This window comes from Sorex araneus, chromosome 1 (genome assembly GCF_027595985.1).
Source record: "Sorex araneus isolate mSorAra2 chromosome 1, mSorAra2.pri, whole genome shotgun sequence".
In the NCBI taxonomy this organism is placed as follows: domain Eukaryota; kingdom Metazoa; phylum Chordata; class Mammalia; order Eulipotyphla; family Soricidae; genus Sorex; species Sorex araneus.
Genome location: NC_073302.1, coordinates 249,975,264 through 249,990,861, shown reverse-complemented (window position 1 = coordinate 249,990,861; position 15,598 = coordinate 249,975,264). Strand labels below are relative to the sequence as shown.

Sequence of the window (15,598 nt, the reverse complement as noted above, 5' to 3'; positions counted from 1 at the left end):
GATATATGCACATATACATACATAAATATACTCACATAGAGGGCTAGGCAGTATAATTTTACAAATAATACTGAAATTATTATGGAGGTAAAGCGTTGTATTCATTTTGCTATGCAGTGCCATATAATTTTACTATATCTTTTGTTTTCTCAAAGTTGGGCATTAATGGAAAATTCTTAATATCTAGCAGAGTGCTAAATTTAAGCAACCAGCAACAAAGTGAAGTCCAGATGGTTTTTTCTCTGAATCTCACATATGCCAAAAATGGTAATAGTTAATCTCAAGAAAAACTGTATACACTGACAATGAACAGACTCAAAATCACATGGCACTTGAAATGGGGCAAGTCCAAATTGAGAAGTTCTGTAAGAGTAAAATACATATTGGCTATGTATTCAGACTTAGGAGTGGAATATAAAACATTCATTTTTTAATTTTGAATATATGTCAAATAAAAATATTTGACATATATTTGGTAAAATAAGACATTAAATTCAATTTCACCTGGTTTTTAAAACTCTTTTAATGTGATTGCTGAGAAATGTGAAATTACTCATGTAGCCTGCATTGTATTGCTATTAGATGGCATAGCTCTAAATGAAAAGCTACACAGCTATTTCCTGGTTAATCTCTCTTTCCTGTATTTTTGAACCATCCGCCTGGCACTGGCAATCTACACAGCTGTTCTTCCAGATGTTCATTCTATGATAGGTATAACAGAAAGATAAAACATGGAAATTAAAAGAGAAAAACAGTGAAATAAAAATCTAGGGCTAATGTGGGAGAAATTAAGAACAATATTGAAATAATTGATGGTTTAGGAATGTAAGGAACAAAAGCTCTTTTTTTTTCTGTTTGTTTTTGGGATACATCAAGTGATGCTCATGGCATACTCCTGGTACTGCACTCAGCGATCACTCCTGGTCAGGTTGGGGGACCACACGGGGTGCTGGAGATTGAACCTGGGTTACCCACTGTACTATAGCTCTGGCCCCAACAAAAACCTTTTGTTACTTGAACAATAGTACTATAGTGAACATACAATTAGTATAGAATAATGAATTTTTCTAAATTACGAAAGGCCATTTTCCATTAAAGATACATTAAGGGGCTGGAGTGATAGCACAGCTGGTAGGGTGTTTGCTTTGCATGCGGCCGACCCAGGTTCGAATCCCAGCATCCCATATGGTCCCCTGAGCACTGCCAGGGGTGATTCCTGAGTGCATGAGCCAGGAGTGAGCCCTGTGCATCGCCAGGTGTGACCCAAAAAGAAAAAAAAAAAAAGATACATTAAGATGCTCTGAGAAGACCTATTTATAACCATACAAATATATTTCTTTGAATAAAGTTTTTATTATTCATATTTCTTAAAGCTTAAAGCCTTAGGCTTTAAGCTTAAACTTAAAGCTGGTTAAAGGATTCTAAGAACAAAATGTTTGGAGTTACTGAGTACTGTCACTCTGAGTTCTTTTCTACCAGAAGTTGAAAGAATGGGTGAAAGGCAGTCTGGTGACCTATGGGATGACTATCAGCTTCTGATCTTCTTCATATTTGACATAAAAAACTCTCTAGGGACTGGAGCAATAGCACAGCGGGTAGGGCATTTGCCTTGCACGCAGCCGACCCGGGTTCGATTCCCAGCATCCCATATGGTCCCCTGAGCACCGCCAGGAGTAATCCCTGAGTGCAGAGCCAGGAGTAACCCCTGTGCATCACCGGGTGTGACCCAAAAAGAAAAAAAAAACCAAAAAAAACAACTCTCTAGACCCCTTTGCCAGAATTTCAGGAGCAGCTACTACCACTGTGTTGTAAGGGCTCAGTCACCTCAGCTTAATGTGAGGGATTCTATGTGAGGAGGGGAAGTGGTATCATTAAGAAATCATAGCACTGTAGCACTGTCATTCTGTTGTTCATCAATTTGCTTGAGCGGACACCAGTAACATCTCCATTGTGAGCAATCATAGCAGACTAAAAGATTAGAAGAAGGGGGCATTAACTTATGGGCAAGAGAAGAAGGAAACTCTGTTATGTAGAAGATGTATACACTTAGGTTTAAAGAGAGAGACCAGGCATGAATGTATCTAGAAAGGATCAGGCTATAGACAGGTGAGGACACCTGTGTTTTTCAGCAGTAGAAATGGAACACTGTTGTTCCAAGTTAGTCTAGCTAACTTGAATATTTTGCTTTCGTTGCTGGGCAACAAAAGCGAATTGTACTGCATCCATTTCAAGTCTCTAATATCTCTCACGGGATGGGAGTGGAGCTGGCCCTTGTCCTGCCTCAGCCCAGTGAGACCCGGAGTAGCCACCCACGAACAGCCCCTCCAGCTACTGATTAAGCTGCTTAACAACCATGATCCCAGAGACACACAAACGAATCTCAGAACCCAGCAGCTTTTGGCAGAAATCCCTCCAGATTAAATTATTGAAATTTCAGAACTCCAAAATCACATGGCCACTATTGTGGCTGCATGACATTATATGCCATTCATAATCAGCAATAGAAAACAAATTGTCTAATATTGCCTTTTGGGGGGCATTGGGAGAAAATCCCAAATAATAACGGTGGGTCTGGTGTCAAAATATTAAATGTAATCAAAGTAGAGAGAGAGTAATGTGGAAATCATCTGCCACACAGGTAGGGGGAGGGTTTGGGATGGGGGGGTATACTGGTGTTTTTGGTGATGGAAAATGTGCACTAGTGAAGGAATGGGTGTTTCATCATTGTATGACTGAGACTTAAACCTGAAAGCTTTATAACTGTTCTCATGGTGATTCAATAAATAAATTTATTTTAAAAATAAATAAAATAAAATATAAAAAAATTAAATTTAAAAAAATCTCTGAGATCCTTTGGCTGCTATTCGGTCTTCAGGACTCTAGAGATTGTAGCATAATTAAAAGCAATATGACACCAATGCTATTTATAGTCCTTTGATATTCTGAACACATTTACCTCAGAAAATTATGACATGAAATTAGTATGAGATTGTTTTCAATATTAAAATCACTTTTCTCAACCAACAAAGGAAAAATGAAGGCTGATGGTGTTAGACCTGTACCTATGTAACAACTGAACATTTTTTCACAATAAAGTGAAAATGACAGTAAAGCATGGAGAACAAGATTTATGAATCCACTGCAATTGGGAAAAAAAAGGTACTTGTTATTTAAGCAAGCAAAAAGCATATTTATTTAGAGTATCTGGAAGGAATTCATTCTCTTTTATGTGATAGACAGTTAAGAACAAAGATAAACAAAGTTAAAAACAGGTTACCTGGGAATGGGGATATACCGGAGTTTTTTTGATTGAAGATCGGTGACTTCTATATAGCCAGCTGTTTTGGGAGGGGTAACATCTGCAAAGGAGTCAAATAGAAGCTGAGTATTCGGTGGCTGCATGATACCAAAGGAAAGCATGTAGGCTGCTAAGAGTGAATGAAATCAGTCACATGGTCAGAAGTATGAGATTACTTGATAATATCCTTGGCCAGGTCTAGCCTCAAGGCTAGTCTATCTGAGTTCTGTTTCTGTCAGGGGAATACAAAGGCAGTCCAATAGAAATGTATTCTGTAATTTTTACTGTCAGAAAGTAATCCAGATACTTTATATTTTCTGTGATATCTTCCCCAGATGGTTTGTGTTTCATCATCCGAAAGTTAAAAATATTTCATCATCTGAATTTTCTTTTCCTTCCTAGGAAATCATGATAGGGAACACACACTATAGTGGCATCAATGCGCACCTTATAATCAGATGGAGCAGGTGTAAAATCCTGGCTCTATTGCCTAGCTGTGTTTATGCATGCTGCACTCTTATCTTCCTGAGACCCTTTGCCTCCCCCACCACCCTTCATCATTTCTAAAAGGGGGATTATTATTGCACCTGAGCATCATAACATTACACTGAGGATTCTGTTAATGAAGAACACCTAATTCGTACTTGCTCAATGCATAGTCGCCACTAGTCTTATGACCCTGCCAGTGAGAAGATGAGGTGAAGACAGGGCAGTAAGGTGAGGTCTCTAGGGTATGACGAATATGACATGGGGAAGATGAGCAGTAAAATATATAGGGGCCAGAGCCCCCCTACTCTGCTTCTGGGTTGCTTCTCAGCAAATCCCTGGGGTTTACAGACTTTTATGGCCGTGAGGGTCATTGCCATATTTGTCCTCACCAGCTGCCCTCCCTGACTGAATACTGCCTCCTCTTCACAGCACATTTAGTTCTCACAACAGCAAAGACTCTTCTAGCAAAGAGGAGGAAGCTGAGGCTATCTAGCAAAGTAGTGATAGAATAACGTGAGTCACTTGAGGCAGTAGAGCTAGAATAAAATTGAGATGGCCTTCAGACCAGATCTCTAGCTCTGCAATCTCTGCTCTGTCTACTGTTCCATGCACCTCTGACTTTGGCTGTCTCTAGGTCAACTATACATATATAATAAACAAAGTTGAGCAGTTTATTTAACATTATATGTAGTATTAGTGTTAAAACATAGAAAAAGCTAAAAAACTGTGTAACTATATATATTTTTTAAAGTCCCACTTAGCAAAATCTTGGATACTAATATCTCTTTTAAAGACTAGGGTGAAAGAAATAGTACAGGGACAAGGTATTTGTCATTGTATGTAGTAGAACTTAGTTCCATCAGGTTCAATCCCTGACACCATATATGCGACGCTTCCCGCCCCCTTCCCCCAAGCACTGCTAAGAGTAATCTCTGAGCACAGAATCAGGAGCATGCCCTGAGCACCACTGGGTGTGAACCTATACCCCCAAACAAGACAAAGTAAAACAAAACAAAAACACATTTTCTACTCAGTATACTTTTTTTTTGCTTTTTGGGCCACACCCAGCTATGCTCAGGAGTTACTCCTGGCTCTGCACTCAGGAATTATTCCTGGCAGTACTTGGGGGGCCATATGGGATGAAAGGGATCGAACCCAGGTCCCAGGCAAAGCAAACGTTCTCTTTGCTGTGCTATTGCTCTGGCCCCAGAATATATACTTTTAAAGTTTTGTTGTTATTGGTTTGCCAATGTCTACAGTGAATTTGCCTATAATTTACAAAGAAACAAGAAGTTTGTCTCTCTCTCTTTTTTTTTTCTTCATGTTTTCAGTAGAAAATTTTTAGTAGAGCACCTGAAAAACTCAAGAGGAAAGAAATGTGGTTCCTGTTCCATCTGGGGCGCCTACTGGATAATGTTCAATCTTCTTTATAAAGCTTTATGGGCCTTTGGGAAGATTGGGGAAACCCAGGCCCAGCTCAGGTACACAATGCAGAGGTAGGCAAACACTGACTTCTGGGGGCCAAGGGTTAAGAGAAAAGGAAGAAAATGTTAAGGGTCTGTAGAGGAAGAGAGTTACTATGTTAATCTGAGCACCCATAGGACTGTATTAGCTGTCCCCAGATCTACATCTGAATAAAACAAACATACTTATCCTAACTCATGTACTGCCTCCACTGGAAATGCCCCTGGGATAGAAGGTCAATCGTGGATAAACGTTTACACCATCTATCATTTTTGACAGTTCCTGCTGCTAGGACGTAGCTGAGGGAGATGGACTTATTTATAGACCCAGGTTATTTGCCAAAAATGACCAGCCACTGAAGCAGTTCAAAATGACTAAGAAGTGCCTCGTTAACCAACATACTTTTTGACTTGCCACTTACAGGCACTTCTTTTTCCTGAGTAGTACTGAGTTGAGCCAATGCCATCAGCAGATTTAGACTGCCTCTGAAAGCAAGTGAGCCAACTTATTTAAAAATGCCCCCGCCCCAATCTTTTCCCTAATTGTACAAATTAATTCAATAAAGAGGTTGAGAAAAATATAGCCAATAGTGGCTATGTTTATTTCACAAAGGAGGAAGCAAGAATTTTACTCCTGGAGCTAAATATATATATATATATGTACATATATATATATATATATATATATATTTGCACCAGAAAAGGCAGTTTTGTGGCTATGAAGTACTTCAAAGAAATACAAGAGAAGTGGTGGTGGCGACAGTTACTACCTGTTAGCACTTGAAATACCAGAATTGAGCCTTACTTATTTGAAAATAAATCATCTCAGGATGCGATTGAATTAAAGAGTGAAATCTGGAGAGAGTTTCTTTAAAAAAAGTAGCCAAATTCTTGTCTATTCATTTTAAACATTTCAACACAGTAGAGAGGGGGAAGCTCAGTGAATTTCCATTGCAGTTATAATCCGAGTGGCTTTCAAAGCTAGGTATAAACTACACTTAAAGATTAGGTCGCTGACAATGCAAGGCAAGGCACCCTTACAGTGGGGACAGTCGATTCAGAGCCAAGGTTAGGTGGGGGTATAAACTCTCAGAAAAGACATCCAAGAACACTTAAGGGAAAACACAATTATATTGAAAGTTTCACTCCTAGCAGTGCGGTTTGTTACAGCCATTAAGTATGAGGTTGAACACATCTCTCGGTGCTCACAGGCAAAACCAGCAATGTGTGCCATCTAATCGTGCCAATACCAAATCCTTGCATGTGCTCGAAGCTCTAAAACCAGTGTCCTACTCTCTATTACAGGCCCTCATTTTGTGTTTTAAAAGATGAGGACGTGTGATTAAAGGGTGGAAGGGGAGCTAATATTTAGCTAGAAAAAAAAATGGGAAGAGCAATAATTTCTATCTCCATTAAGCAAAAGTTTTATTTTGGCTTTGTGGAAGCCAACAGAGTGGCTTTTACTTCAATTGATTCTTCAGTGGAGGGCTGATTAGCACTCGTTGCTGAGAATCCAGATAGTTAGACCCTATTTACTTAAAAAACAAGTTGGAATTTTTATGAGACCTACACATGCCTAGATTAAAGAGCGAACAGGGTGGGAAAAAAACAAAAAACAGCCTCTGCTTTACTTCTCTAATCCCTCCCTGACAGTTTTCAGGAATGTTTTCCACCTCTGAGCTTTTATTTATTTATTTATCTATCTATCTATTTATTTATTTATTTATTGTTTGGTATTTACCTTCATTCTTTTTTCCCCCCTTCCAATTTTTTGGATAATCACCTTCATTTTCTCCTCCCCCCCACTTCCATTTTCTTTCTTCTGCTGAAATGCAGGGGTGGGGGGTGTTAAGCAGGGTGGCTGTGCTTGTGTATTTGACTCTGGTGCTTGCTGAGGGCTGTGTACGTTAGCCGCAGAGCTTGCATGTGCACGGTTGCGTGGTGGAAAGCACACTCTGCCATGGGGACAGACTCCCAGACAGCAGAGCCGCGGTGGATGTGGGCAGCTCTAGGGATCAAACTCATGGCCTTATACAGCTTCATATTTGGCCAACTGACATTTCTGTGCTGAGTCATCCCTAGGATCCCTTCACCTGCATTCTGATCTTGATGTTTGAGTCTGGGGTACTATTAATTGTTTCTACTATGTAAAATAAAGAGTTGAGTGCCTTTATGTTCCCATTCCTTTCCTGACACGTAATTTCCTCATCCCCCAGTATGTCTATGCAACAATTTTGGTTAAATTAAACTGCAGTCCTTATATTTTGATCATATATAAAATGCTATTCACAGTTTGGTTTTCTTTGGTGGTGGTGGGTGTATGTGTGGCGGGGGACGGTGGGGGGGGTGGTTTTAGGATGGAGTTGGGCCATACCTGGTTTACTGGCTCTGAACTCCAGTATCACTCCTGGTAGGGGTCAGGGACATATGTGGTGCCAGAGATAAAACACGGATCAGCAGAATGCAAGGCAAGTGCCCTACCTGCTTTACTCTCTCTCTAGTCTCCACATATCAGTCTTTTGTAGTTACCTCTAGACCCTATTAGAATTATTCAGATTATAAGTAACGAACAATAATGATAAATTAAGTGCCCAGTCAAAAACAAACTATAGCCCCTTAAAAACTGGACATCAGTGCTTACCTTTTGGATAGATATCTTTTAGAGGGACATTTCCTGGGGGCAAAATCCTGATTATCTGATTAGAATCTAAAAGAGTCACACAGTTGCTCTGTTTTGGAGTTTCATTCTTCTTCTTTGCTCCATAGAATGCTGAGTCAGTGGTCCTTGGTTTATTTAAAGATGATGGCCTTTTCCAAGAATACACTTCACTGGGTGACTGGGGGAAAAAAAGAGATTCAAATACTGAAATACCACGTATCAAATTTCCCAAAGTGAAAAAGAAGATGGGAGGTATCACCTTCCCCAACCTGAAAATCTACTACAAAGCAGTAATAATTAACACAGCATGGTACTGGAACAAAGGCAGAGCCACAGACCAATGGAACAGGGTTGAATATCCTCACACAGAACCTCAAATATATGATTATCTAGTCTTTGATAAGGGATCAAGAAATGTGAAATGGAGCAAGGAAATCCTCTTTAACAAATGGTGCTGGCAAAACTGGAGAGCTACATGCAAAATAATGGGCTCAGACCTCTATCTAACACCATGTACAAAAGTCAGATCAAATGGATTAAAGACCTCAACATCAGACCAGAATCCATAAGATACATTGAAGACAAGATTGGCAAAACCCTCCATGACATTGAAGCTAAAGGTATCTTCAAAGATGACACGCCACTGGCCAAGCAAGTGGAAATAGAGATAAACAAATGGGACTATCTTAAACTAAGAAGCTTTTGCACCACAAAAGAAACCATGACCAGAATACAAAGACAGTCTACAGAAGGATAGAATATTCACTCAGTACCCATCTGATAAGGGGTTGATACCAAGGATATACAAGGCTCTGTTGAAAAGAAAATAACAAGAAGAAAAAAAAGAAGAAAACATCCAACCTCATCAGAAAATGGGGTGATGAAATGAACAGAAACTTTCTCAAAGAAGAAATCTGAATGGCCAAAAGGCACATGAAAAAAATGCCCTTCATCACTAATCATCAGGGAGATGCAGATCAAAACAACAATAAAATATCATCTCACATCACAGAGACTGGCTCACATCCAAAAGAACAAAAGCAACCAGTGTTGGCGTGGATGTGGGGAGAAAGGGACTCTCCTTCACTACTGGTGGGAATGCCAACTGGTTCAGCCCTTTTGGAAAACAATATGGACGACCCTCAAAAAATTAGAAATTGAGCTCCCATTTGATCCAGCAATACCACTTCTGGGAATATATCCTGGAGATACAAAAAAGTATAGTAGAAATGACATCTGCACTCGTATGTTCATTACAGTACTGTTTACAACAGCAAGAATCTGGAAAAACCTAAGTGCCCAAGAACAGATGACTGGTTAAAGAAACTTTGGTACATCCACACAATGGAATACTATGCAGCTGCTAGAAAAGATGAAGTCATAAAATTTGCCTATAAGTGGATCAACATGGAAAGTATCATGTTTTAAGTGAAATGAGTCAGAAAGAGAGGGATAGACATAGATAGATTGCACTCATCTGTGGAACATAAAGTAACAGAATGGGAGACTAAAACCCCAAATATAGTAAAGATAAGTACCAGGAGGTTTGCTTCATGGGTTGGAAGCTGGCCTCACATGCTGGAGGACAAGGCAGCTCAGATACAGAAGGAAACACCAAGTAAAGGGTGGCTTGGAAAGGACCCGCTCAGGATGGGAGATGTGTGCTGAAAGTAGACTACAAACCGAACATGATGACTACTCAATCCCTCTATTGCAAACCACAACACCCCAAAGGAGAGAGAGAATAAAAGGGAATGCCCTGCTACAGAGGCGGGGTGGGGTGGGGGAAAATGGGGTGGGGTGGTGGGAGGGATAGTGGGATCATTGGTGGTGGAGAATGGGCACTGATGGAGGGATGGGTAGTTGATCACTGTGTGACTGGAATGCAAGCACGAAAGTTTATAACTCTGTAATTGTATCTCACAGTGATTCACAATAATAAAAAAAAAATTCCCAAAGTGGGCAATACTGCCCCCCAGGGGCTTGGGATGCTGGAATAATTCAGGATCCAGGGAGTAGCTGCAGATTCAGGTACAATGGTTGGAGGCACTTTTGGTGTGCTTGCTTGGAGATGTGGTGGGGGATGGGGCACAGAGCAATTTTCTGAAAATGGGGCAGTTGGCCAAATAATTCTGGGAAGCCATGCTTGTATACTCATTCATCACAACTTTTATAATATAACCCGTTAGGCAGATACCACAGGTAAATATATTTATAAGAATAAAAAATAAAATTAGTCCCGAATCTTTTAAATCCTGGTATAGTAGATAACTGCTTTTCCAATCATAATTTTCAGGTGAGGGGCTGGAGCGATAGCATAGCAGGTAGGGCGTTTGCCTTGCACTCGGCCAACCCAGGTTCGATTCCTAGCATCCCACATGGTCCCCTGAGCACTGCCAGGAATGATTCCTGAGTGCAGAGCCAGGAGTATCCCCTGAGCATCGCCAGGTGTGACCCAAAAAGCAAAGCAAAACAAAACAAAACAAAAACCCCATAATTTTCAGGTGAGTATAGGATGACAATGCCATCCTACAGGTGAGTATGAAATATGCGACATACTTTTATCTTGAAAAGGATTATAACTAAAAAGAGGGACTATATAACTAGTTTAAAAATCAAACTCCTCATGCATCTACCTTCTGTCTGAAATAGGACAAGAACATCATCAGTGTCTCTGAGTGCCCTGTGAGACCCCTGACAGCCACATCTCATACTCTCTCTCAAGATGTAATTATTCTGGAATTTTATGTCACTTTTTTGCTTTCGTCATTTTAAAATTTACTACATTAATTTATTCTCTTATTCATATTTATTCTTTTCTACTCTAATATCTTAAAGATATTCTATATTATTTATAAGAATATTTAGGTATGTATATATGGATATTTCGGACACTTAAGTATTAAAATTTAAGTCCTTAATGCACTGGGAATAACATTTTTATGACCTGTTTGATATAGGGTCCATATTTATCCATCATCCCTTTTGCCCCACATAAGTAATTTTACAGTTAACGGCTGATCAGCAATGCTGTCAAAAACCACAACTGCAAAGCCCAGTAGGAGTCTCCTTTAAAAAAAACAGAGAAAAAAATAGAACTGCCATATAATACTGTAATTTACTTCTGTATATTTGTCTGAAAAAAATATATATGCTAACTTCAAAATATAAACATCCTCATATTCAGTGCAGCATTATTTACAATAGTTATTATCAAAATAAATAAAATGTTCATGGATGGATGGATAGACAATGTGGTACATTTAGTGGAACAGTATTCAACTACAAAAGACAATGTCATCTCATCACTTACGACAGCACTTGTAACCTTCATGGAATAAAGCTAGGTAAAATAAATCAGAGAAAGACAACATCTAATTTCACTTATGTTTGGACTCTAAAAGCAACAAATCAAGCTCATAGATAGAACGAATTCTTGAAGGAAAATGAGCTGAGGATAGGTGAAATAGAGGAAGTCAAAAGGCGCCAACTTTTAGTTAAAGATTAGGGGCTGCACGCTGGCCGAGGACGGGAAATATCCTTTTTTCTCGTTGGGCGGCGTGGTGTCAGCCATAATATGAGGACTATTCATTAAGCAGGCATGAACTTGGTGGCTCGGGAAGGAGGGGGAAAAATTCTATGTACTTGAAACAGCGGGACTTCATATCTCTCCAGTCTCAGCAATGGAAAACTAACTATCAAATGCTTCATTGGCAGTAGGGCTGCCTTGGGGGAAAACTCCAACAATAGTGAATTTTGTGTTGAAATATGGAATGTAATCAAGGTAAAATGAAAATGAAGTGAAATTTATCAACAAAGCAGGCAGGGATGGGGCTGGGGGGCGGAAGGTGGGAGGTATACTGGGGTCTTTGGTGGTGGAATATGGGCACGGGTAAAGGGATGGGTGTTTGAGTACTGTATAACTGAGACATAAGCCTGAGAACTTTGTAACTTCCCATATGGTGATTCAATAAAATAAATTAAAAAAGAAAAATTAGGGGCTGGAGCGATAGCACAGCGGGGAGGGCGTTTGCCTTGCACACAGCTGACCTTGGTTTGATTTCCAGGTCCCCTGAGCACTGCCAAGAGTAATTCCTGAGTACAGAGCCAGGATTAAACCCCTGAGCATCGTTGGGTGTGACCCAAAAAGAAAAAAAAAATAAAGAAGTCATAATATCACAGCATAGATATTACTGCTAATAATACTGCATTATATATGTGAAAATTGCTAAAAGAATTAGTTTTAAAAATTCTCAGAGAAGGAGAGGAGCCCAAAAATGTTTTAAAAATTAAAAAAAAAGTTCTCAGCACATGAAAAATGTGCAACTAAGTATGGCAGAAAATGCAAATTGGATTAATGTGACTGCTACTTCATATAAACAAATATTGGATCATTATGTTTACAGTTGAAACCAAATACAGACACATTTGGTTTGGGTGAATTTGCTTTAATTTTTTTTTCTTTTTATTTTTTTGTTTCTTTAATTTTCTTTTTAAGGCACCATGATTTACAAAGTTACTCATAGTACAGTTTCAAACCTATAATGTTCCAACACTAATCCTCCCACCAATGTCAATTTCCTTCTACCCCTGTGGCCATACCCCCAGCCTGCTTCCTTGAGAGGCACATTTTAAAGTTTGGCTATGGTATATTTCAAATACAGCTCCAAAAAAGATAAAATAAAATGGGGTAGGAGGGAGGGGAGGAAAAAAAAAAGCATGAAGAAAAGCCATTGAAAAAAATAAAATGCTCTTTATAAAACAGGCCTCTTGATCAGTCAAGCATCTGCAGTTTTCTTGCGGTGCTGGCAGAACAGGGAGCGAGATCGGAGCTCCTACTGCTGCCTGGATCAAGGAGCTGAGTCTCCACGGCCAGTGGACCAAGCAAAATAAGGGGAGGGGTTGTGTGCTCAAGGTCGCCGGTGGAACCTGAGGAAGGGAAGCCCCACTCTGATGCTGCTACCAGGCTCTGAACACTGGCAACTCAGGCAAACACAATGATGTAGGCGCTGCCCTTGGCTGCCCCTCATCCACTGCCAAGCCTCAAAGTCAGAGCCTCAGGCTGCATTTCCCTAAAGGAGGTGAACACACCACTTCTGTTTGTGTTTGTGATCCAAGCAGGGACAGTGAGTGGATGCTGGGGTACACATATTTCTGGGGCATCAGCAGATGCCATCAAAGAGGGAAGAAAGATCCAAATGGCTGGTAAGGTGATCTTTACAAGACGAAAGCCCCAGCAATTTCTGCCTAGAGAAACCGCCTTCTTGTCGTCTTAGTCATCATGGACGAACATTTACCATTAGAGCTTTGACTGAAAAAACCCATCTTCTAGGGTCAAGCTCTGCAGAGGAATCTCAAAGGTTGAGACCCGCCCCCCCCAGCTTTACTGGAAAGGACCAGCAAGTTTTTTCCTAGAGTGCCCCAATCATGGCATCTAAGTCTGGTTCTTGAGAGAGGACAGAAGGGTCACAAGAGGAGTAGCATGGGATTTCATACCCAGGATGGCCCTCCCTATGGTGGGCACTCAGTGAAGGAACCCACGTCAGCCCTCAACTCCATACACAAAGAGTGAAAAAAACCCAATTTTTTTTTTTTTATCTTCAGATCTTCACATTAAGAACTAAAGTAGCTTTTACAAAGAAAATGCCGCAGGCCCCCAAACTGTTAAATCTAGCGACAGAATGAATGATTGAAACTTTAAAAATCAATCTCAATGTCACAGAACTGGGGAGTCTAACAGACAATGTAAAACAGCCATTGTGAAGAAAATCAACAAAATATACCGAACGCATACAAACACCAAATAAAGCAATACCTAAAAAGAGAATGCAGGATCAGAGGGACTTCTAAAACAAAGAGGCTTGAGATATTGAAAGGAAAAAAAATACAGAGACACTGGATATGAGAAACACAATGAATGAAATGAAAACCTCCACGGAAAGCACAAGAAATAAGCTCATCGTGGCAGAGGAAAACATAAGTGTAACTGGGGCAGTGGGGAAGAACTCTATGGGGAGAAGGAAGTGCTCTGAATGTGTAAGGCCCTGAGTTTGAGTCTCAGAACCTCCCACATGCAGGGACATTACCCGGTGTGGTCTGCTAGCTCTAAGAACTGCAGGTCTGAGCAGCGTTTCATCATTGGGCTGAGAACCAGTCAGGCCTCCACTGCCAGCTCTGAAAAACAGCTGGTGAAAAGCCCGCATAGCAAAAAACAAATGAACAAAAACCCCTACCCAAACCAAAGAATAAATGAAACTGAAAATACAGCTTTAGTAATGACTCAAATGGAAGAGGAGCAATAAGATTTTAGAAAAATGAAGCCATTCCTTAAGAACTATAACATCAGCAGAAGAGGCAATATTAGGATAATGGAAATACCAGAGGGTAATGAGGGAGAAAAGGAAACAGAGTTCCTCACTAAGGAAATAATAATTGAGAACTTTCAGAGCTCAAAGAATTAACCATAGACACATTACTGCCACATGATCAAAAGTCAATTGAGAAAGAAAAATATTACAGGCCTCTAGAGAAAAAATGAAAGTAACATGAAAAGGCACCTTGATCAGGATATCATCAGATTTCTCAGAAGAAACCTTACAGGCTAGGGGAGAGAGTGAAATGACATATTCACATTATAAAAGATGAAAACTTCTGTGCAAGAGTATCCTGAAAAGTTGTCAAATATGAAAAAGAAATACTTTTCCAAATAATTGGCGTGGTGGCCAAACCAGACTAACAAGAAACATGGGGAAAGAGATGTTGTATAGAAGAAGTAAAAGAACACTAACCATGAACAGGGCAATAAATAGTAGTCAGAACCATAAACAAGTATAAGTGAGTCAACAACAAAACATCTAGGGAAAAAAGAACTGGGAAGAACCTAATTATTCTAAAGATGACTAATCTATACCAGGACTAAAACAGCGAGCTTAGATACAGAGAAATTTATCCTGATAGGCATAAAGTAAAAAGTCTGTAGCACAGACACTTAGAAATAAGTGCAAAAGAATGAAATATAAAGAACCAGAAAGAAAAGGGTAGAATGGTAGAAAAAACAGACTCAAATATCGACAATCTCCCCAATTGTGAATGGTTTAAAATTACTAATTAAAAGACATTGAGTGTCTAGGTGGATTAAAAAAACAGGATTCATCAAAAAAATGCATAAGACGGTTTCACATCAAATATAAAGGCAAACTGGCTTAAAATAAAGGCTGGAGCAAGGTTTTTCCAAGCCAATGACTGCAGAGAAAAGGGCAGATACTATTATTTTCCTATCTGAAATAAAAAGACATTTTAACTAAATAAAGTAATAAGACAAATATAGATATATGATGATCAAGTGGTCAGTTCATAAGAAGGATGAAGTTAACATCAATGTATATGCACCCAACACTGAACACCTAAATATAGAAAACAGTTATTAACATACCACAAGGGACATGCTGACAGTAACCATAATAGTAGGGAATCCAATACACTACTAACAACATGCTCAGCTGATCCAAACAAAGACTTAAAAGAAATAATGTCATTAAGCGAAGTAATTTGTGAGACCAGTTTAATAGACATAGACAGAAGTTTCTATTCACTAGAAATGAGTTCATATTATTTTAAAGTGTGTATGAAATATTCTCAAGGATAGATCATGATAGGACACTAAATAAGTCTTACTAAAATATGTGAAGA

At 39.5% G+C, this 15,598-nt stretch overlaps 1 protein-coding gene across 1 annotated transcript in view; it reads right to left on the bottom strand.

Moving 5' to 3' along the window:
* The window catches only part of VWA8 (von Willebrand factor A domain containing 8), a 350,725-nt gene that overhangs the window by 109,016 nt on the left and 226,111 nt on the right, over positions 1-15,598 (bottom strand). Inside the window, exons 35-36 of the mRNA XM_055137059.1 lie at positions 7,892-8,087; positions 3,278-3,359 (exon numbers count right to left, since the gene is read on the bottom strand). Of these exons, the coding sequence (XP_054993034.1) occupies positions 3,278-3,359; positions 7,892-8,087 (278 nt within the window). The remainder of the gene's footprint in view (positions 1-3,277; positions 3,360-7,891; positions 8,088-15,598) is intronic.